The sequence below is a fragment of the Ambystoma mexicanum genome, chromosome 3q (genome assembly GCF_040938575.1).
Source record: "Ambystoma mexicanum isolate Mex_15411 chromosome 3q, UKY_AmexF1_1, whole genome shotgun sequence".
NCBI classification, from domain to species: domain Eukaryota; kingdom Metazoa; phylum Chordata; class Amphibia; order Caudata; family Ambystomatidae; genus Ambystoma; species Ambystoma mexicanum.
In genome coordinates this window covers 108,558,137-108,583,200 of record NC_090926.1, presented here as the reverse complement: position 1 = coordinate 108,583,200, position 25,064 = coordinate 108,558,137, and the positions used below count along the sequence as shown (strand labels likewise).

At 44.1% G+C, this 25,064-nt stretch overlaps 1 protein-coding gene across 2 annotated transcripts in view; it reads left to right on the top strand.

Moving 5' to 3' along the window:
* COPZ1 (COPI coat complex subunit zeta 1) overlaps positions 1-25,064 on the top strand; it is a 441,777-nt gene that overhangs the window by 71,905 nt on the left and 344,808 nt on the right. Inside the window, exon 2 of one of the 2 annotated variants that reach the window (XM_069653243.1) lies at positions 21,948-22,052. The exons of the other annotated variant lie outside the window; for it this stretch is intronic. Coding sequence (XP_069509344.1) covers positions 21,948-22,052 — 105 coding nt within the window. The remainder of the gene's footprint in view (positions 1-21,947; positions 22,053-25,064) is intronic. 2 annotated transcript variants of the gene reach the window in all.

The following is a 25,064-nucleotide window of genomic DNA, read 5'->3' as shown; positions in this document are numbered from 1 at the left end:
ATGCTTTTTTAGCTTATATAAATATTACTCGGTGTAGTACTGTGGCATGTTAATTTCGAATCTTATGTGATCATGATTCGCCTTTTGCAGGATGGGGTGGGTGCTGGATTGCATTTACACCTCCTCCATTGTTTTTAAGTTCACTGCTGTGCATTCTATTCTAAGCATGTGAATCCGTGAAAGATCCAATGCTGAAGAAGGGAATAGTTTCTTACCTGTAACTCCATTTCTCCAGCATTGGTATCTTTCATGCATTCACATGCGCCCTCCGGCCTCCCCAAAATGCAATCATCTTGTAGTTTTTGTTTGGGTCGAAATCTGAAGCGAGCCGCGGGGGCGGGTCTTTTATACCACTACGTCCTAGTGGGGCACGACGTAGATAGGACACAAGTGTCGAACGTTTTCCTACAGAAAAAGGCTTTATAAGCTTACTGAGGGTGCCCAGTCTGTCGACGGGGAATATTCTAAGCATGTGAATCCATGAAAGATACCAATGCTGGAGAAATGGAGTTACAGGTAAGAAACTATTCCCTTACAAATGTGTCTGTTCATTGGGCACTGATGGGTTCAGTGTCTGCACATACAGTGCTCCAAGCTGTGCTTCTTCTGCTCCCTATGAACCATGGCAGCTGGACCAGCCAAGCTATCCCTTTCCCAATATTGGTGTTCCAGCATCTGTAGTGGGATCCAACAGTTTGGCATACATATGGGCATGGATCCTGAGGCAGCAGAGGAGTAGTATGACCAGTTTTCGTCTATGACTAAAAGGTTTAATTTTAATTTGGTTGGAATGTTGGGTTGTGATGGGCCATGAACCAGAGGGCTAAAAGTTCCTGAAGTGCAAGTATGCCTATTAACAGGAATTTACTGTGATTGATTCCTGAGACTCAGACAAACAAAATAAAAAGTGAAACCAGATGAGATACTCAGTCTCACAGTATATCTTATCGCACCCCATAACACAGAGAAATGGTAGATGGACAACGTTCTCAAAGACCTTTTACCCAACTCCTCCCTTCGCTTAGTTGAGCAAATGTGCACTCAGCGTGGTGAGCTGTTACAACTGCTGTTGGTGTGCTGTAACAACCGAATATGTTCTGACTTTTGCTGTTGCTCTGCCACCTTCCATGTAGATATTTTCATCAAAATTACTGCGGAGAACCAACTTTTAATTAACTCGTGAGGAAGTGCACCATACTCCGAACACGCCCTTTATGTGCATTTACCTTGAAGCAAACGTATGTCTGCAAGCCTTACTTACATCTCCTCTAAGAGTCTCACAGCAATATCCTAAGCCTGTCCTACAATGAGAAAGGGCTTTCTGACATGGAAATGGACATGTAGCTTGGCAAGTACAGAACTGGTGCCACCATTGCTAAACCAAATGGACATGAAATGGAATGCTGCCGCCAAGTCCTTCTATACCCTGGTTACATGTGATTTTTTTCTTCTTTTTTTTTTTTTTACGGGTAGAAAATAAAAATACAACTATATCTAAATATTTGTAACGAAATAGTCCAAGCCCCCTGTTTCCTTGTTTATAATACCACCCCAATCACCGCCCTACCTGTTTCAACCCCTTACCCCACCCCCATTTATAGATCAGTATTTTTTTTGTTATAAATGTTCAGATGTAAATGTTCTCTATTTGTTTAATTCATTGCATACCCTATGTCCCCCACTAAGTTGAGATAAAATCTGATCTTATGTGCCTTTGGGGATTGATGTCCAAAACCAGACTCGTCCTCGAGTAGGCAGTGTGAGCAGTCCTAGCGAGGCAAGAGGTTCTTTGACTTGGAAGATTTTACTCTCCTTCCTATCTTCCACTTCCCTTTTAGTCCATTAGCAGGTGTCGGTGCTACACCACAAATCTAGCCAAAATCCTGATTGAAAAAACAAACTGAAACCCACACCACAGGCCCTTCCCAAAGCCGGAACACCCACTCAGCTATCAACCCGCTAAAGCACCATATCTGTGTCCCGCTCAGAACATTAACAGAACTCTGATCCTACCACCAGACCGCTCAAGAACATTGGCAGAACTCTGATCGTATCACCAGACCTTACAGCAACACACTATCCCCATAACTTGCCTATGACCAGACAGGACCAAGCTGCCTCTTACCAAAACATAGACATCCCCACAATGCCCCTTAAGCACAGCATATAGAAAGCACTAACTACCCCTAACCGGACCCTAGACAGCACCTCACTGCCATAAATCAACAACGGCACCTTACTGCCCTTGCAACTACATCACCACACTGCACTTCCTGAAACAACAAATCGCACCTCCTGAAACACACAGCCCCACACTGCCCTTTAACCCCAAAGTAGACAGCACCAACTGCCCCTTAACCGGACCCCTGGCAGCACCTCCTGGAACACGCCACACCTAACCGCCCCTCCTAAAACTGGACAGCACCTCACTGCACACTAGATGCCCCTAACCAAAACATGGAAGCACCTGCTGCCCCTTAACACAAAATGGACAGCACTAACTGACCCTTTTTCCTAAAGCAACTAGGTAGCAACACCTCACTAGACCACCCCAAAAATAACCCCTTAAAATTGATATGTGCAACTCCTACCCTTCCTAACACAACACAACCTCATCCCCTCACTAAACCTCTAAAATCCCAGCCAGCACCTCACTCCCCTTAACACCACCAGGCAATATCTCAATACCCCTTTGAGATCCCAGGCAGCACCCCACTACCTCTTCAAAATCTCAGGCAGCACCTCACTGCCCCACAATGACTCTGCCTATGTACCACGTCGCCCGCCCATCCCACCCCCCCCGGCAGCACAAGCTGCAACACGCTACCCCTCCTAACAAACAGCAGCACCTCACTGCCCTTACAACTGCATCACCTAACTGCACCACCTGAAACCCATCACCTCACTATCCCATACAACCACAACATGGACAGCACACCCCGAACATCACTGCCCCTCAAAACACCAGGCAGCATCTCTCATTACCCTGTTTACCTCACTGCCCCTTATAAACACCAGACAGCACCCCAAAAATATGACCAGGGGACATGCCCCTACGAACACACACATAACATTGCAGGACAACACATAAAGCCCTACAATAACCAATCGACGACGTCAAAGTCCTTGCTCCAACCCCAACCTGTCTATAAAATGCACAGAAAATAAATGCAGACAAGTGCAGGGAAAATGGCGCTAAAGTCCCATTGCGCCAACATGTCCACAAATACAAAGCCAGTAAAAGTGACATGGCGACAAAATACAGGACAAGTAAAAATGACAAGCACCTCACTGCCCCTTTAAAAACACCGGCATCATTCACTCATAACCAGGGGACATGCCCCTACGAACGACACCCAACAGAAACACACAGGACAACACATAAATCCCATGAAAATCATATTAAATAACATCCCGGCGACAAACTCCCTGCGCCAACCCCAAAATGTCCATGAAATGCAAAGTCCTTGGCGAACTTCCTTGGCGCTATAGTCCCTGCGCCAATCGCAGCATGTCCATGGAGTGAAAGCAAATGCATGCAAAAATGACAAGGTGCTAAAGTCCCTGCGCCATCCCCACACCCCCATGTCCAATTAAACCATCCTGCAAAAAATATATTTTTGTAATCATTACCAACATTGCCCATGGACCCACCCACGAGTCCAATATGCAAACCCAAAGTAAAGTCCTAAACATTAGGCCACCACATAAATACAACAGCAGTACATAAATGACAGGCCTTAAACTGCTAACATTACCCCATGACCAAACCCAAATATTTACTAATCCCAGAGGCTACAACGTAAATGCAAACAGCATTAACTATTAACATCAGCCTCACCCAACACATACCTCTGTTTACTCTCTAGTTAGATCCTTCATCACGTTACATATGCCCCACTGGTCCGGATCTAGAGCTCGGCGCCTCATCAACATTCCTGCCATATCACTGTGTCCTGTTACAACGTCCGCGCACTCCAACACAGTGAGCTTACCATGACTGCCAAGTTCAAATCTGTTCCGTGCAATACCAGTTCCCATGCCGTAAAGCGGTGAAAGCCCTCCAGTGTCATGTTTAACATAAGCTTGTGACAACATCCTACAGTTTAACTGTCTTCCTGGAGCAGCGCGGCCCCCATACTCGGCACCTGCGTGACAGCCTTGTAGAATGCTACATTCCATATGAACGTTGCTACGTCTTTCAACGTTGCATACCAGCAACTCCTGATGATCTGTCGGCTCTCCGCCCACTGACGTCATCATTCGCTCTTCAGGCACTGGAGAGCGCAGATTGCCATCCGCTTCCAACACCGACGTAGCCCTCCATCCCCCGCGGCCATCAAGGCCACTACTGCAGCTCAAATCACCAGCCTGCCACCACCGCGAACCCGCTGACAACCAACTAAGTTCGCTGCCAGCCCGCCACCCAGCTACTGTCCCTTCAGGCCACCTCAGCCTCCTGACAGCACCACTGGCACACCTGTTGCTCACATGAACATGTGTGCTTCTCTCTCCACCCAGCCACTGCGGACCCGCTGACAGCAGCCGCCTCAATTTGCTGCCAGCCCGTGAGTTTCTCTCTGCGCCCGCCACCGCGGACCCGCTGACAGAAGCCGCCTTACTTTGCTGCCAACCCACGACCAAGCCACTGTCCCTCCAGGCCTCCTCACACTCCTGACAGCCCGAATGGCGCACATGTGACTCACACGACCACGTGAGCTTCACTCTCCGTCCAGCCACTGCGGACCCGCTGACACCAGCCGCCTCAATTTGCTGCTAGCCCGCGACCAAGCAACTGTCCCTCCAGTCTTCCTCAGATGACTTTGTGAGGCTATCACTCCGCCTAGAGACCTCAGGTTGCTCCTGTAACCACTTGAAGGCTACCCAACGATGACAGCCGCTCAATTGCACTCTCAGGATCCTCAACCTGGACCCTGGCCTGGACTAGACTCTCAGGGTCCCCAACCTGGACCCCGACAGGACCTTCACTGCACCGCCCAGCCTGCAGCCTCTTCCAGCTTGATGGATGTCTCCCTGGAAGGCAGCGCTTCTCACCAGCTGTCCCTTCCCAGCAGCACAGGAACCATCCTCGTCGCCAGTTATATAAACTACGACTCCTTCTTCATAAGGCAAAGACCATAAGGTAAGTAGTTTACATGTAGGTTTATTCTCTTAGATATCATGTAGAGAAAGCACTGGGACATCCATCCATCCAGCCCAGCACATTAAGTCCAACTGACACCAGTGGAACCCAGCACTCTAAACAACCATCAACACTCCACAAGGATGTCAATGACATCACCACACCATCATAACACACACATAGCCATAATCCAGCCCAGATTATGACATCCCATCCCAATCACCGCCCTACCTGTTTCAACCCCTTAGCCCACCCCCATTTATAGATTTTAAACATCAGTATTTTTTTTCGTTATAAATGTTTAGATGTAAATGTTCGTAATTTTCTATTTGTTTAATTCACTGCATACCCTATGTCCCACACTAAATTGAGATAAAATCTGATTTTATGGGCCTTTGGGGATTGATGTCCAAAACCAGACTCGCCCTCGAGTAGGCAGTGTGAGCAGTCCAAGCGAGGCAACAGGTCATTTGACTTGGAAGATTTTACTCTGAAAAAATGGACTGAAGACGTCTCCTTCCCATCTTCCACTTCCCTTTTAGTCCATTAGCAGGTGTCGCCAGATCTGATAGTGGACGCCCAGTTCCTTCTAGACTTGTTGTTTGGCGGGGGGTGGAAGTCTAGTGAAGATGTCCCTGTTGCAGGGGGGCGGGTCTAATGAAGACGTCCCTGTTGCAGAGAGGTGACAAGGCTTCAACTGCTACTGATTTGCAGTATTAAAAAAAAACAGGCGCATTATCCACCATAGTAAACTCCTGTTATTCATTCAGTGCTTTTAAGATGGTACATGCACAGCACGATTGGATTTGTGCCATCTTAAAAACACCTATCTGCACATCTCTATCCTGCACCTTCAACAAACCCATTCCTGAGGTTCCTAGAAGGAAGGGGGGATGGGACCCATTAACATATTGTCCTTTTCAAAGTCTAATTTTGTGTTCTTTTTTAAAACGATGGTGAGGTTGATCGTGGCCTCATATTGGTCAACAGAGGATGCCCAAATATCTCCCAACCAAGATGGCTGGTTAATTTGAGCATTAAGAGTGGAACAGATGCTACAAAAAAGGGGGGGTCCTGGGAGTCCCTCTGCCGGATTTAAGCCCCGGTTACGAGAGCCTTACCCAGATTCTTTAGCTCACTATCTTTAACAGGGGATACATATCCAAAACATATCAGTCTTTGTCCTGCGGCAGTCGAGCACCAAAATGATAGGCAATTCTCCTCTGAACAAGAGTACCAACAGCAACCCGAGACACGTGTTTCTGACTGGTTGAAGCCACCAACTCTATGTTGACCCCCCACTCAAAGCTTTGCTGATATTGCCAGGTCCCCCACCCCTCCTCCAGAATAGCACCTTCCATCCAGTTCTGAGGAAGGGGTACTCTTATTTTGTGGGCAAGTTTTTCTAATCCTTTTGAGTCTAGGCTACATTTTGTCGCATGACACCTGGGTCTGGTTTGGCTTGAATGCTTTTTTGTGGAAGAGATTAGCCTATTGGAAACCAGAGCCCAAAATAAGGGGTTTAGGTAATCTCGCCTTATGATCAGAGTTCCTTTTAGCATTTTCTAAGTCTGTAGCCATGCAGCCATAAGTTCTTGCTGCAGGTGCTACAGTAGATCACCTTTAGGTGCAACACTTGTCCTAATTTGACCGGCTCGTCCACATTTGACTGGCTCCGGCAATTTTTCTTGCTGTTTAAATCATTTTTGCCCTCTTGTTTGTTTTATTTGTTTATACAGCGCTTGTACACAGGTGGAGTGCTTCAAAGCGCTGTGAGGCGGGAAGGGAACAAAGGAATACAGTATCATTTTTAGGCCTTGAAGTATCCGAATGATCAAACAGAAAAACTAGCATACTCTGCCTGGCAGCAGTTTTCCAAGTGCATGAAGTGTTACAGTAGCGACCAAGCTAGGGACGGAGGACAAAGAGGGTTGGGGGGAATGGCGGGGGCAGGACAGACTTGACAAACTAACTAGTCCTTGTACATTTAGGTCCTGCATGCATACAGAGGTGTGAGGAAAGGGGGCGGGGGACAAACAAGTCCAGTCCAGCAGGCCCTTGTTTAAGTGCAGCGGGGTTGCCCCGCTCATGGAGCATAAACAAAATGCATTAATGCTGAACATAGTGCAGTGGCATGGAGGGAAGTGCAAAAGATTGGCGGGGGAGCTTGGGACCTGTAAGGCGCTGGAGGTGAACCAAGCAACCAGTCAGCAAAAACTGAACAGAGTTAGGGAGGAGGAGGGTGGAGAGAAAAAGAACTGGGGTTAGCAGGGGAGAGGGAGAGAGGAGGAAGAGCAGAGAAATGTCTTGAGGAGTTAAGGTGATCCGACTCAAGACTGAGAGAGGCAGGGAGGCTGTTCCGAGGAGGCCGAGCAGAAGGCTCAAGAGGTAGAGTATTTTAAAGCGTTGTAGATAGTGTGGGCCCCGGCCCCAGAAAGCCTTGTGGATTATGCAGAGGGTCTTGAACTTGATCCTTGCAGCCACAGGGAGCCAGTGGAGGGATTTCAGCGCCGGAGAGATGCAGTCCTTGGGCTTGAGGCCAAGGATAAGTGTTGCGGTTCTGTTCTGGATGAGTTGCAGAGGACAGTGAGAAGGAAGATTCTCAGAGACTGTTGCAGTAGTCAAGCCTAGAAAGAACCAGTGCTCGCGAGGTGGTGTGCCTCTGGGGGGGAAAGTGAGAAAAGGCAGAATACCTCTGAGGAGGTGCAGTTGCTACTGGGACTTTTTAGAGATGTCTGACGTGTGAAGGACAGTGGAGTCGAAGGTGACCCCTAGATTTTTGCCTCATTGGTAGGCGTGGGCGCAGGGCCAAGGGAGGCTAGTCGTTGTGAGTGGGAAAGCGGGCGCAGGGTTCCCAATGAGTATGATCTGTCTTACTGGCATACAGGCAGAGATTGTTGGCAGCATACCAAGTCTGAATTGCGGATAGACAGTCGGGAGGAGAGAAAGCTGGGAGATGAGCGTGGAGGAGGAAGAGGAGTAGGCAGCCAAGGGTAGCTTGAAAGAGCTGCATGTCATCCGCATAACGCTGAAAGTTGGGGGTAAAGGTAGAGATGCTGTGGGCCAAGGGGGTCATGTACATATTGAAAAACCAGGAGGATTGGTTAGATCTCTGGAGCACACCACAAGTAGTGTGAGTGATAGAAGAAAGGACCCAAGTTAGTTCCACCACGGAGGGCCGGTCAGAGAGAAAGGAGGCGAGCTACGTCGGGGCCTGATCTGCGACGCCCAGGGTATCACGGAGACGGGTGATCAGGATGTTGTGGTTTACCGTATCGAAAGCGGAAGAGAGGCCGAGAAGAATGAGGACAGAGGGAGAGTTAGTCCAGATTTGAGAGCAGATCTTCACGGGTGTTCAGAAGAGCAGTTTCCGTGCCTCTGGATGCTCTAAAGCCAGACTGATGGTCATGGAGACGAGCAACAGATTCAGTGTGGGGGGGTTGAGTGATGGCCAGCTTCTCCAAGAGTTTTCCCAGGAAAGGGGTGATGGAGCTCGGGCAATAGTTTACTAGAATAAACTGGTCGGCAGAGGGTTTTTTGAGCAGAGGGTGCACAAGAGAGTGCTTGAGAGGAGAGGGGAAAACTCCAGTGGCGAAGAGAGTTTGGCCAAGGCTGGAGCGAATGTGTCAATATTGTCATTGATGGTTTTGGAGGGGCAGGGGCCCACCTGTTTGGAAGAGGCTTTCATAGACCAGACTAGTCCAGAGACCTCATCAGGTGTGACACGGGAGAGGGAGGAGAGGAGAGGAGATGAGTGGAGCGGTGGGAGCAGCCGTGGGGGACCAAGAGATGTTGGTGCGGGAGCAGAAGAGATGGAGGACAGGATGTCTTGTGTTTTGGTGGTGGAATGTGCGACCCGGGCCGAGCAAAGGGCCTGGGTGGGTGCTGTAGAGAAGTTTGGCCGTGTTAGATGCAGGCTTGAATGTAGACTCTTTTCTTGGAGCAGATGCAAAGTCTATATTGCCTTTGAAGAAGGCGGCAGGCCAGGTTGCCAGAGGGTGCACCTGAAGATCCCCATTTCCGTTCTGCTGCTCTGCACTTGCGTTTAAGGGCAGCCAGATTCGAGTCCCACCAAGAGTTGCACTTTTTGGCAGGCTTCAGTCAGACCTTCATGACAGGGGCAAGAGTGTTGCAGATGGAACAGTGAAAGTTAGAGGGCGCTGTGTCAGGGTGGGAGTCGGCTGCAGGAGTAGAAGTAGAGTAGGTCCAGGCAAAGGCAGCCACTGACACTCTTCATGGGTTTTATAGGTCTGATGACCTTGAAGGCAGCAGGTGGTGTAGGGTGTGCCATTGCTAAGGGAGAAGAGAGCTTCAAGTGAGTGAGGCCAGGTCTGCCCATTCTGAGAGGAAGAGAGGGTGGTGTGGCCCGGCGGCCGATAGAAAGTGGGCAGAGTAAGAGAGGTGACAGGTTAGGTGAGGGAGAGCCTGCAGACCAAGCTTTCAAAGGAGTAGACCCGAGTTGGAATAATGGAAATGGGGGATCCACTCAGGAAAGATCAAGGCTACTCCACCTCCTGTCCAGTTGGGCTGGGCACAGAGATGATCTTGTGGGCTTCAGGGAGGAGTGTGTCAAAACCCATGACAGAGCTGTCCTTAAACCATGTCTCAGTAAGAGCAAGAACATCAAGGTCCAGGAGTTCAAGGAGGTGGCAGATGTCGGAGGAGTGCTTGACAGCAGAGCGAGAGTTTAGTGTGGCAACATGGAGCAGGTTGCCACTTTTTCAGGACTTGGTGGGTGGGAAGGCAGAGGACCCGCTCTCCCCTCCCACCCCCCTGCAACTGGCAAGAGTGCCTGAGAGATAGAGGTAGGAGGAGGCAAGATTGACGTGGGTGTCAGTGAGGAGGAGCCAGGGCAGTGGACACATCTGTTTAAAGCAAGGGTCTTGGTTTACACAGTTTAATTTGAGCTCAGATCTATGTGAATCAGAAAGGGGAATATATTTTCCTCATCGTTGTGTTCTAGTTTGGGAGCTGTGTAATTTGGGACTTGCCCACGTTTTGACCGCTTCGTCAATGCACCATGCCAGAATAGTCCACTGCAGCCATTGCGCATTGAGTAGGCGGCTCCACCACCCAGGCAACTTCATTGCCACAATCTGGTGGTGGGCTCAATTTTTGAGGGATTGATTATGCATTAGCTGCCTGTTGAGATGCTGCCTATGCAAGTTGTGAATTACCTGGGAACCTTTTTCATTAGGCGATGCCTTTCTGCTGAATGTATCAGGATTGATTGACGATGTCTGCTTGTTTTCCCCACTCGCCCCATCCAAAGTCCTTTTCTTGGTCGGGATGTTTGCCACTGTTCATAATTTCAAACTCCTCTAACAGTATGTGCTAAAGAGTGATGTTGCAATGACCTCCCCGTATGTAATCTTTTGCACGAGCTCGGTCAGTGCTTTGTATAATCGCCACTCCCTGTAATCATCAGTCTGTATACCAGCTCTAGCTCTCATGCTCTTTTTGACCAGGCAGTGCTCAAGGACATTTTTGTCTAAATAGATTAGTATGCTGCTTCACTCACTAAATGGAAGTCTGGCTACTTGGTAATCTATGTGAGAATTATGTGTGGATATTAGCACAACCTACCAGGGAGTTCAAGTTGCTGTAGTTACTCCTGTACTGGTTTTTGTTGCACTGCCCCCCCCCCTTTTTTTTTTATAAAGACCCAACCACCCCCACTTTTTTTTTTAAACCCTTTCTCTTAAGCTCTTAAATTGTGCCAATTACAGAGAATGACTGACGTGTGCAAGCAGGTGCATGTCTGGGGGGAATGGGTGAGGGGGGGGTTTAGCATCTGAGTGTGCGTGGAGCCAAACCTATGCACAGGCTCACTCCGTTCTGTATGCTTCGCAAGAAATGCCTTACCATATCTTCAGAGTCTGCATGATGGGGTCCCAAATTATCAGTACTAAGAGTCATTGGCAGCCTGTGCATCACCGAAAACCAATGGAAATGCTCGGAAAGCGTGGCTTTATTAACCAAGGAAAGCGTACGCTCTGAGAATTTTCATTGGTTTAGCTCGCTTCCCTTCCTTGCTCCCCCATCACCACCTAGAATCCATGTAGTTTCCTACACGGGTGCTTATGGTGTAAAAAAGTAAAATACTTTTATGGCCCGACGACATGCAGTGCTGCTGTCGGCGAAGTCTGTTCATCATGTGAACGTCAGTTTTCAACAGGGGAAAAGTGACTGCGTTGATGGCAGCACTGTGCGGCGCCAGGCTGCGCCACAAACGCACGTTTCTTATTTTTTTACAAAAAATAAAAAATGCTCAATTTTCAGCAATGCAGGTTGCGAATGGCAATATTGACCTCCGCGGCAGACCGACCACGTCGGTAACGACAGCACCGCCCATGTTGAGGGACCCTTGCTTCGCTCGGGCCCTTAATGTGAGCGTCGGGCAGTTACTGACGGGGCCTGCCTGCCGCCTTGTTTAGTATCGTCGCATTATGGTGACCAAATTGTACTGCATTCACCTTTTTTTTTAGATGCAAACCTAAAAGAATTCTTTGTCTTTTGAGTAAAACGCGGCTTAGATCAACATGGGGCTAGATTCCAACACTAGGGGATCCTCTAAAGAAGAATAGTGGTTTCCTGGAGCCAGTATACAAATGCTGAGAGTTACGGGAGAGCAGCCTCAATTCTCCTTTTTAATTTTTTGTTTTTTTTTCCACTTTTGCTCCTTTAACACCTAAAGATCGGCATATATTATGGGGCTTATTCGCCTAACATAGAAGAGAAACCGACACATAAGACCCTGCCTACCTGCTTTAACCCAGACAGGTCTACATTTAAGAGCGGTCGCACACAAAGAAGTTCTAATCTAGTTTAAGCCTAATCTGTAGAAGACCTTCATGGTAAAAATGTAATGTGCACATTATTTTAAAAAGTTAGATTTTAGTGAGGAAAATATCTTTATACTTGACTAAAAAAATCCCCCATTGTGAATTTGAAATTAATTTCCCCTCTAAAATCTTTTTACTCCAAAGTTCAAGAAAAAGGGTGAACCTACTCACTTCAAAATCTTAATCTAGAGACCAGTTTTGTAGTTGCCTTTTAAACGTCATGCTACCTAGAGAGCTCCTTGGCAGATATATGGAAGGTAAGGAGCACACTGTATCCTGCAGAATTCCACTTAAATAGTTTTTTAAAAAACTTCATGTGCAACCGAATTGACTTTAAGGGTCAATCATTGTGAAAGTGGTGATGTGTTTGGGGGGGCAGGGGTAGGACGGAGTGGCGGCACATCAAGATGAGCCTTTTCTAATTTAGGTCCTATGTTGTAGTAATTTAAGACGGAAACCTGTTACTTACCTAGTTGTGCTGCAGTTTTACTCACTAGATTGCTCTACAGCACCAAGTCTCAAGGTACACTGTAGCTTCACTGTTCTTTATTTAAAGGGGCTTTGTTTATTTGAAGTCTGTTGTATGGTTTGCTTGTAAAAGTGGTAGCATAGTTAAAGGGGAATCTTGCATGATGACTGCTCAATAGTACCTGTTGAAAAAATGTCTACGTTCTGAATTCTCCTAGGACTTGTATTTCAGTCTTAAATATGAGAGACTGAGGAGCAGTGCTGTGTTCCATGTGCTCATGAAGTGTTCTTAGGGACTTACGGGTCTAGGCTCTATACCGAGTGAATCTGATTGGATTACAGACAAATGTATATCTTTATCTACCTGTAAATGTAGCCTAAAATGTATTTTTTGGACTGGACTTGGGAGCCTAGACCAATCTAGCTATTTACCTCTGTGAGTCTTTATTTACTCCTTTCTAGCCCTTTCATTGCTTCACAGCACAGTGGGCCATATTTTGTCTTGTTTTCTTTGAAAGATTAATTTGTCCTATCCCCATATGGGCACTTGGCTTACTCCTTAACACACCTTTTCTGCACCCAAACTGTCTCATGCCCATTACTTGCTCCATAAAAGAAACCCAGAATGTTTTATTTATTTATTTATTTATTTATTTACGTAAAGGGAGGATAGCTCAGTGGCAATGCACAGGTCTTGGAACAAGATCACGCTGAGCAACACTGGTTTGAACCCCCGGAACTGTGCTTAAAATCGACCTCTGGTATTAAGCGTGTTATAAATACCTGCACTTGCATGATACGAATGTACAATGCTTAGTAGGATCGTTTGGCTTGCTATACCCTCTTTTAAAGCATCCTACTTCACCAATCGAATTATTACTGTATGATATCGCCTATGCTACGGCTGGGCAATATATTGCTTTTTGGAGATATATTGATATGTGCAATCATTAACATCGAGATCTATATACACATTACGTATAGTGCAGTTTTTTTATTTACATCTAGATATTTACACAGCTGTGTGTATTCTCAAACAGGAAGAGGAGCAAACCTATATTTGCACTTTATTTTGAGCAATGGCTTCTAAATAAGGGTGTGCAACATCTCACATGTAGTTGATGGTTTACAACTGAGCATTCAACCCACATAAACGATATTGAGATGTATATTGTGTATTGTCATTCAGCCCAGAAACATCGAGATATGACCACACCCCTGCAAGCCATGCTGGCTTCTATTCACCATAAAGCTAATGATTTTGCCCACTGCTTCTCTTCTAAAATTGAAACAAATGGTGACACTCTCACCATCAAGGTGTCGGGCATCGCCTCGTAGAACTCAACTAAAAGTGACAAAAGTAGTCAAAAAGGAGTGAACGCCGGTCCAAGAAGTAACACAATTTTATTGAAGGCACCAGACGCAGCTGGGACAGCAAAATCAAATTGAAAGCGGAACAGAGCTGCATGAAAAGGTGCTGTCAAAGAACCGCCCTCGAAACAAAAACTTTTATAGAGAGTAAAATAATCAGCCTTTGCGATCGTGTGACATAGAAAATATCTCCCTACACAGAAATGATTGGTCCTTGCACTTTGGACCCAAATAGAACTCTATATGTTGCGATTGATCATCAATGGGTCCATAAACATTCCCTCATCGCCTTCAATTACAATAATGTGACATCACAATCCACCGCCAATACCCACAACACAAAATTATATGATTGAAACATTTGAGACGACCATCAGAACTTTTTATTCTGCCCTGTCTTTCACTTTCCTCACTCTCATGAGAATAGCTACCCACCACAACACCGTCGGAGCCTTGACCCGCTGATATTCCATTGAATAATTGTTACATATTAGGAGCATATTTACCCTCTTCCCAGAGAAAATGGTCTGCAGGCGATTTGAAACTGACGTGGGTCTTAACGGCTACACTTGAAAATTACATTTCATAAATGATATTGAATTTAAAAAATGTAATTTTCCTCTTTCATTGGCAGACCCTGTACGCTCTAATCAGTTGACCTAAAAAAATAACAACCTCTGTGTGCTTCTCTGAACGCTTTGCCGGGGATCGCATGCTCTGTACTAATGAACCGATTTCAGTAGCCTTTGCCGCAAACAAAATGCACAAGTTTAAAGCCAAAGCAGGATTTTGGGGCCTAATTACCACGCTTGATTCTTTCACTAAGTTTGATTATACTTCCCTGTGGCCCAGGATTTATGAATTCGTTGTATTAGGCGTTCAATTTCGCTGATATCGGAAAGAGCCGCATCCCCTTTTATAGCGCAACTTTCTCAGCTGATAAGTGCATTCCTGCATACCATGCTGGACTTGCATTTATATTACACTTCTATCCCTCCACCACCTACTTCATTCATGTGTCTCACCCACCACCTATTTCTTTCACCTTCTTGTGCAACTTCTCAATATGAACTTTCAACCTGACTTATGAGTAGAGGTAGCTCAAAGCTGCGGAAAACAGAAATTCTGCAGAAATATTTCTGTGGAGATGGAAATTCCATAGTGTCACAGGAGAAATTTGCTGAAACTGTCAAAACATTTCGAAATGTTCAGGTGATTTCTACAATCTGCAGAGAAGTTTATGCTCTCAAATTTGGGTTTTCTGCAAAAAGTCTGCCCCACTGATTTGGACTGTCTACTTATGATTGACAACCTCCCTGCTGCACCCTTGATGGTTTGTTTGCACCTCCCAACCCATTTCAAACTTTTAATCCTTTGGAATGTTCCAAGACTGCTTTCAGCAAGCAACCGTCCTGCAAATCCTGAAGAAACCTTCCACTGACCTCAATAGCTCTGCCAACTACTGGACTGTAGCTTCAGATTCTGGAATAACTAGACCTTAATAGGATCTCCTATTGAGACACTGAGGACAGATGGGGATGCTCTCCAATTTGGATTCTGCAGCTGCTATTCTACAGAATAGGCCCCAACTCCTGTCCCTCACTTTGACCTCTGCTCACCACTGCAAACTATTTTCATCCTTTTGACCGTTCTGCCTTTGCTGCAGTGGACCACCTACCTCTTCTGTGGACACTTATCTACCTTAGTATTTAGAACACTGCTCTGCACTGGGTTTACGCCTACCCTTCTGATCAGTCCTCTTTCTGCATCTCATGCAACACAGGCCCCTCTGATCCAAATACAGCTTTCTTTGTGGTGTCCCAAGGTTCCGTCCCGGGCCTCTACCCTTCACCCTTTACATCTCGTTCCTCAGCCAAATTATCTTCTCCTTTGGCTTCTCCTACCACCTCTTTGCTGACAACACCGAAATAATCTCTTCCCTACTTTTACCCCCTGACCTCTCTGTGCGTATATTTGCTTCTCATGGCATGATCTGTACTGGCTTGCAGGACAAACTGCAGCCTTCTAAATGTGCTACCTGACATTTACTTTTGCCTATCTTCTGGATCAGAACAGGGATCCTCAATCTTTTCTTTTTAAATCGCTATTGTTATTTGTATATTTTTACACAATCCTACAGGAGGATGCTTTGTGGACGATATATCCTGCAAGGAGATGTTTCTTCTTTCAAGCCCAAATGCTACGATAATGGCTAATATGTTTGGAATTTGAATGGGCCCAACCATGAACCTTTTCTATTGGTGCTTCACAATCATTGTCTGGTGTACGTTATCTCGCTATATCAACGCTTTATGGCACAAATACTTTGCCCTTTGAATTGTGTCCAGCCACTTAGACATAAGTACATCACTACTGATGTTTTTAAGGTGAAAGTTAATTGTCTTAAAGAGCTATTTAAAAATAAATTATATAATTTATTATTTTGGGGTCTTAACTAGTGATACAGATGGCAATTAAACGGTGTGAACCAAGCCCAGACAACTATCATTTATATTATTTCAATCTGAAAAGATATGGTCAGGAGCTATGGCATGGACTTTCCTCAACAAATATAATACTTTTCTGTTGAGACGAAGGCCATAGTCCCGGGATCCTTCCCAAGGAGCTTTGACAGAGGGTACAGGAGTAAAGCTGAAAAGGGGGTCGAAGGCAGTCTCATCAAAAAAAAAAGTAGATGGGTGGATAAGAGGGCCTCTCTGTCCCATGCTTTTTTTGTGGAAGTTCGCTCAGAATTTCAGTTAATCTTATTTCATTGCGTAAAATTCCATTCTTCACTGTTTAATCCCCCAATGACGGTAAACACGTTTAAGAGGAATATGCCAGGTCATTTGTTTCTGCTGTTTTGAAGCTCACCTAAAACATTTGTTATATCAGATTTCTTAATTTTTGCAACAGAAAATGGTTTCTTGCTTCATCTCTTGTTGTGGTTACTGAGTCATATAGATAAAGAAGTCTAGACCTCTCAGATAAGGGAAAAATAGGCCAGAAATGAGCCCACTACATTGGAGAAAAGAGGTGGATTTCGCAAACTTCCTTTAAGGGAGCACATCAGAGTTCATGGTTTCTAGGTTATATCGATCACTTCCTTTATTCCTCCTTTTGTAATTCTGGAGGATTTTATTGACTAAGGCCTGTTTGATGGACAATGGATTCTACAGATCTACTTTCATTAAGCTGACTCACTTCAGAGTTCTGTGTTTTTGAATCGTCCGTGTTAACTAAGCCCTTCTTTCTCCTTAAATTGTCTATCAAAGTGATTTAAGTACATTGTTGGTGCTTTTGAAGAGCGATGAATCATACATGACATGTTATAGAGCGATGCAGGTCAGTGCTATTTTCAGATGATTTACCTTACCCCTCTGCCTGACAACTAAAACTTTAGTAATATTTGAAATAACTCTAGAAGACTTTGCCCCCTCCTCCCCCCCCCCCCCCCCCCCCCCCCCAACCACCCGATTTATATAAAATGTGTAGGCACCTTTGAAGTTAAACTAATGACCTGGAAAGTAGTCTTATAAAAGTTGTTAGTTAATAAAATTGGCAATGGTCAGTTGGAATTTTCAATACACTCCTTAGCCAGGAATGACCTGGCTCTCCAGAGCCCCTTCATTTTTGTGGAAACGGTCTTCATAAGGTTCGAGGCACTAATGTTTTAATTGAACCACTGCGCTGTCTTTGTCAAACTTTTATTTGAATTTTAGTTATAGATCTTGGCTAAGTAATGGGGCTTGTTTGTATGTTGGATTGGCCTGTAATTTGTCCATTATAGAGGAATATTCTGACTTTTTAGTTGACACCTTGAAGGAATTTAAGGTATATTTCAGACCATTTAGGTTAAGGCAGAATGTGCGACCTTCCAGAGTATTAGCAAGCACCAATGTTCATTCTGGAGAGTAAGGGTTAATTGTGAATGTATACTAGATTTCTCCCAGAGCCCTAGTAATGGACAGCAGGGAACAGTGCACATACAACCGCAAGGCTTTCTGCGGTACTGGGATAATCCTGGTACTGAAAGTCAATGGAAGGTAAATAAGTGATGCGCTAATCAATGAATATATCATTTTGTTACTCTGTTCTGAATATTTATAGACCTATGCCAGTGCCTATTGCTCTTTAGTTCTTTTAGAAAATAAATAAAAATCCCTGGATAGGGTGATCACCTTAGTTTTAACAGTGCAGAGTTAACCAGTGGCATATGCCCGTCCTGCAAATTGATCTAGTTGTTTTCAATTCTTCTCCTCATTGCTGGCAATGTTTTAAGCCTTAATAGTTGACTATATGAAATGCTGTTTAATGTACTGGGTGGAAGTTAACTTAAGCAGTGAAGTAAGGTGTTCCGGTGAGTGAGTTTTCTGTAAACATTGATAATGAATTCCTTGTCAATAGCTGCATCCTGAAAGTTGACGCTGGGATCACCAATGGTGGTTGTGAATTGAATACAATCGTGGATCTGGTTTAAATACTTTGGAAAAATACCTTCTAAACAGACTATAGATCCATTGCACATTGTAAAGATCCATTCCATATTCTAATTGATATACCTGCCCTAAAACCTCAGATATTGATGCAAAACAGGATGGTTGAGAATAAGGGCAACTTCATATTTATACATAAAGATTTGCTCAAACCGGTACCACGGTGATGCCCATTGACTTACCTTTATATTTGCAAGAAAAATTGCTTTTGATATTTAAAGTAGGAATTCAGCAAGGTTGACTGAAGTAAAGACATGAACACGGGTTTTCAGGGACCAACGAGTTTGATCTGTTCTCTTAGAATGATTTTGGATCAAAAGAATTTGCATTAGACTTTTCTTTCTTTATATATGATTTGGTTAACCTTTCAGTATTTATTCGTTCTAACTTGTTTACCTTGCAGTGACTTTTGTCACAGGAGTTTGCCGCAAAGGGTTCAGCGGTTGCATGTAGATTTCAGAGACCTGTCTCCATTCCATGTTATGTAAAACACAGCTGCATGAGCTGCTAATGCATTTTGTAAACGTTACCTGAAGCAGATGCTCAGTTTGAGTGAGCAGTGTTAATGATCCCAATGTTTTCAACTGAAGGGTACTGAAAATATTTTTAATGGCAACATGATAGTGAGAAAACGTCACCTTTGACAAAGCTTTACTTAATATGCCAAGTTTGCATTTAAAGGGCAAGGTGCTGGACACATCATAGACATTCTAAGCATATAAGATTTTTTTTTTGTCCTTTTCCTCGGTTTTTAAATTGCTCTATTAATTTGGGTTTGTTCATGTTGCGCTATCAAACTGCATTACCAGAATTTCTCAGACAAATGTACTTTTCGGTGTTTGACATCCAACGCCAGAAATCTCCAAGAGGTTGGCCAACTTCATCAGTGCTACCCATCCTTCGGTGTGCGATCTGTCTTCCTGCTCCAACACTTGTTTCCAATCCCCACCTTTTTCCTCGTCAAACATCAGAAGCACAGTTTGGAATATTCTGAGCAAGAGGTGTCCCCCAACGATTGTTCTCATCCTTGGCATTAGCCTAACACACAAAACAGGATTTATCAGTGCTTTCCAAATAGGATGCCTACAGTAAATAAAAGTGCATTTAGTGGAAAGTCGAGACAAACCTATATAGACAAGAATTTTCCAGTTGATCAAAAACACTTCTCCCCGATCGGAAAGAGGTTTGGTGACTTTTCTCACTTCCTCCTGGTATTACTAGATTACCGGGGCCTCTGTCAGCAGAATGATCAACCTCCGAAGGTTTTTGAGCTGACCATATACAGATGGTGACTGGCGGTTGAGACTCTACCGCAGGGGGCTGGCGAAGGTGGTGTGTCTATTCGACTGTTCTTCATGCAACTTTTTTGTCTTCTGTTATTGACTTGGCACAAAACTAGGGGGAATCTTTGCAATCTGTCTGCCACTTTTCGGTATCTGCAGGATTCCTGGTTTGGAGTGTTTGTTTTATGCAGTACATGACATTTTCACTCTCTTCCAGGTCACTCTCCATTCTGATTCTATATTAATGTTTAAGCGTTGTTGATGTTTATATGCTTTTCAAAAATAATGCACAAAGCCCCCTTTTGAAGCCTGCATTTGTTTTAAAAGCATTTATTCGTGCTTGCAACTGAGGAGAATTACATCACTTCGTCTTCTTTAGATTGTTTTTCACAAGGATAAGTTAGTCCTATGGGTAGACTCCGAGCAGGTTTTCATATTTAATCCGATTGGGTTTCCTATCTTTCAGAATTCTTCAGCTGCCACAGAGAACGCACCAATATAGAGTTCCAAACATTATGGCGCATAATAAAATGTGGCCAGGATGCACAGAACCTTCTCTCTGATGTGCACTAAAGATGACTAACACCCCCTTTATCGCTTTGATAAGTATTGTTCTGCTTGGACTCTTTCACCATCACGATATCTTGATACTTGAAATTAGATGCTGGAAACCACAGGTTAACAGTTCTCTGTAATGGATTTTGTTTATACAACACTTAAAACGTATTCCACACTGATCATCGCAAAATAATGTAAACATTTTTTTTAACTAATAGTGATGGTTAATATTTGGCAGAAAATTGTAAAAATCATGAGGGCACCTAGTTAAAAAAAAAATCAAAACCATTTGGAAAACCTTTTCATAAGTGTTGTTACTAGTAACGGCAAATACACCTTGGGTTAAAATAATATATTTTTGTATTAGCAGAAATCAAAAAACGTTCTGAATAATGCTTTGTACAGAATAACCATACATTGAAGTTTGTGATGTACTCCTAGTCAAAAGGGCACGGAAACAAAATGCAGTGAAAGAAATATCCACCTGCAAGGAAAGATGGGGCTCAATGTTAATGTAACTAGTGGAGAATCATTGCTGCAAAAATACAAAAGTTCGTGTTGGTTCCTGAATCGAAAATCTGGTGTTTTAACAAAAAAAAAATAGTAAGGAAAAATTAATTTAGCTTACTGAGCAGTTAGAATACGTGATGTAGTTTGTCATCGGGTTATGTTCCTTGTAGAAATAGCTTTTAATTAGGCTCAGCCAAAGGTAAGGGAAACATAAAGCCCCGTCAGATGTGCTGTTTTTGGTTTTCACTTACAGAGCCCTAATGATTTTTATAATTTCACTGCCCCCCAATATCCAGCAACAGGAGTTAAAATGGTCTTATTTTCTTTTGCAATGACAATTAACTTGTATTGTGTCTTCTAAATGTTTGTTACTGCTCATTTATTCACGTTTCCAAGCGCACAGATTGATATGTTTTGTACGACACCAGTGGCTGGAGGAGTAAAAGGTAGAAGTTTATATTTAGCTATCCAGACTCCTTTGTTTAAGCAAGAAAAGGGAGCGAAGTATCTCCAAACAATTTTGGTGACTTATCTGATGTGAGACCCAATAGGAATCAAGAGTGGGTCAAGACTGGCACACACGTACACTCTTGGCTCATTTTTGTGGCTTTTGCCCCATGGTCTTGTAAATTTGTGAGGAAGATGCCCTACTCCTGATAAAGGGGTCAGTGTTGGACTAATTTACTGAGGTGAGTAACCCTTTTTCCCCTTAGTTTGCCCTGTTCTTTTTAATTGTACTGTTTGGTGATCTTGACCTGTTTCTGTGGCCAAAGGTTTTTTCTTTTCGGACTCCTTGAAGCTTAGAATAACATGTTGAAATTATGTAAAGCTACCATTGAGCTCAAATGTGAGGGTTTGCTCACACACTTGTGTTTAATTCCCCATTGGAAAGTGCCTGCTTTTGATGCAAGTGGGTGATTTTGAGCTTAGTTGGTTGGAAGAAAGTATGAATGTGGGTTAGGGAAAGACTATGCGAAGTGCAACAGACAGTGAGAACTGAAGCTGGCCAATATTGAGGGCACTGACACAAATCACTCTGTTATGGAAATGGATCACACTAAACAAACTATTCAGATAAGCATGCCTGCTGATTTAGCAAAAAGTGAATTCAGTTCTTGATGATTTTTTAATAATCTATTTTTTTACCCTATGCCATCCTGTTTGTCTTCCAGAAGGTGTAGTGTACCTTGTAGTTTAGCTTCTGTTTGTTACCCCTTCTGTTGTCCGATAGATGCCATGATGACATTAATGGTCCGTTTACTCCTGCATACAGAAAAGGCAATCCGGGCTGGGGACTTTGAGAAAGGAAGGCAACAGCAGCAGAGTTATAGGATTTTCACAACCCGCGGAGCCACGTGTGAGGCCCTGTGTGTTGCCAGTGAGTCTCTTTTGATGCCACATGTTCTTGTGTTTACGCAAATTAACCCTTCAATGGAATGGGCTTCATCATCTGCTATGTGTAGTCGTAATGGCCGGAGTTTGGGTCCGCTGCTCTAATTTAACGTTTGTGCCGTCGTAGATCTCCTTGTGTCTAGCCCATATTTTTTAAGTGGTCACTGTGGGAAATGCCTGCTGCATGCTTTTTTTCATAATGTTTTCGAATGCAGTCGAGATTCAACCTTTTGCAACTGCTGACACAACCTCCCTTAATTGGGCACTAACATACACATAACGAGTTTCATTTTGTGTTCTTTATCATGTTTGATGTTCAATTATTTTGTATTCTTCAGTATGCCCTACGTTTAACTGCAATGGCAAGGTTCCCCTCTTCGGCTCCCCTCTACCACCCCCCCACCCCCAATGATTCTAGGACATGCCTACAAACTAGGACTCTAGTGCATCTCCTTCCATATCTACCACTTCCTCTGCTAGTGTATTACTAGGGTTCTCAAGCCTCTGCCAAGTTTTTCATAACTGTTTGCTTGTTTAGCACTAGGAAACCGCCTGGCTGGTTTGTGGAACTGCAATCTAGAAAATATTTCCCACCTAGCCCTTGCCAAAAGACCTCTTTCCTCATGTGCAGTTCCTATAGTCCTAATTTGTTTATCAAAATCCCTTATTCAATCCGGACTCCCACAGCTCACTATTCAAATTTTTGTTCAGTGCAGTTCAATCTTTAGCTTCAGCTCCATCTCTGGCACACCACTGTGTGTACTGGAAAGGATTTCTATATGGCTGGAAAGAATAGAAACTGCAATGCCCATTTCATTTTGCTTGCTCAAATGTTTCCATTGCGTTTTATTAGCAGTGGGCCATCTGAGAAAGACCCTCAAATTATTCAGTTGGTTCAAAGGTGCAGTTTTGCTTAGTATTTTGGCAAATCCTTTTTCAAACCGCCTGCAACTGCCCCAGCAATTTTCCAGTGGGTTTAGCAATAAATTATGTCATTTGCTAATAAGCAGAGACGACTCATGGTCTTAAGTAGCCAGCCCCTAGCATCTTACATGCTTGATGTGCTTTCACACTATAGCTACTTCTGCTGAAGTTTTAGAGCGTCTTACAGGAGTCACTCGTGTTTGTAGATGCAAAATGCATTACTTATAAGTAGCTGTTTCTATTTTTCAACCAACCCGTCTTTTAGAATGTACTTTTCAGCAGCTTTGGGGGCACGCAGTGGAGAAAAGGCCAAGAGCAGTAGGTGTAAGCCAAGGCACTGTTTGTTTATTTCCCCTCTGACATCAAGAACTTGAAAAGGAGCTTAAAGCCAGCATGTCATAGTTTAACGGTTCCATGTGATCATGTCGCTGTCAAAAGTTTGCCAGGTAGGTGATTTTTCTTTTCCTGACCCTCTAAAATTATTTCCCCAAATATTCTAGGAGGCGGTAGAATTATATATTAGCTCCAATCCTAGAGTATTTGGGGAAAGTGTTTGATAGTATGGAGGGTGCATTTTTAAGGAAATGTTGCTACCTTGTGGCCAGTTTCACGGAGACATTATCTCTGAATAAGAGTTTAACTGACCATAATGCCTAATCGGTCCTATGCAACTATTTCAGAAGTTTACTTTCTAAGTTAAAAACCTTCTTTTTTGTACTCATTTTGACTGTTACTGTGCATATTATAAAAACAAAAGGTTTAATAGTGCACTGCATTGCTCTCTGATACAATTATAGTAATGGGGATACATTGCCATATCTCCATCTTACCTCTGTCACCACTGCCTGTCGCACCCATGGCTTTAAAGGGCAGTGCCCTGACTCTCTCCAAAAAGTGTTTGAGACTGGGTGCTGCTAGGGCTCCCTAAAGTACTCCGGTAGCCCCAGCCGATCAAGCAGCTAGAAGCTTTGGCCTTTTTGTTCTCGCTTTTGTTATTAAAAAAAAAATGGCCTTGGTCTCGCCTTTTTCTTGTGGCACCGACCCCCACCAGGTATACCTTTTACTAAGTGATTGTTGCAAATGGATACCTGGCAGGAGTCTGCAGCAGAACTATGGAATAAAAGTGGAGACTGCAAGCAGCTTTGCTGCAATAATCGCCCTCTCACATGGGGTACGAGGGTGATGATCCCTGCCTCTTTTAGAAGGATGCCAGACGGTTGTTGGCACCACAATTAAGGGAGGAAATGTGAGGTCACTAGCAACCTTGGCCCTCTTGTGTCCTTCTTATAAAAGATGAATATTCTTCCACTGACGGTACCTGATCGACCACTAGCCTGGTAAATTGGTAGACTTTGGGATGATAATCGTAGGTGTAAAAAAAAAAAGACCATTCTTACCGCTGAAACATTGGTATTGTATGAAAAATCTGCTAATAGAAGTAGATAATGGCAATTATGCTGTCGCTGTTGTAAAGAAACAGCAGTGTTTTTACTGTCTGGTTCAAGCTTTCAATGGATTGATGGTCTTTGAATGGTATCCTGAAGCCATCCAGTAGACCTTATAAGGAAGATAACGCATCCTCGCCGTTTGTTTCTTAATTAGGGCCGCTGTGTACACATTTCATTAGACCTGCCTCCATCCCAGGACCATACCGTGATGATGGTAACCGTGGACCATCGCACCAAGCTGGCACACTTTTTGCTTTTGGGGGGAGAGCCCCATGTAAATGCTTGGGTATACATGCTGGATGTTTTCTGGGTACCATCCACAGACCATCCGATCCACTGAAAGATTGAATCAGGCTTTAAAACAATACTTGCATTATTTTACATCAGCAACACCGGATAATTGGTATGATTTTATTTTATTAGGAGAATTTACATACAACACTGTTGTTCGTTCATCTGTAATGTTTTTATTTTATTTTTATTTGCACCTACTGTTGTCATCACCAGGTTTTCCAAATTGCCAGCCCACTGGTCGATCAGGTACCATCTGTGAAGGAACATGTTTATTTTTTTTTTTCTTAAGGACCGAAGAGGGACTTCAAATGCTTAGCATCCACCGATCAAAA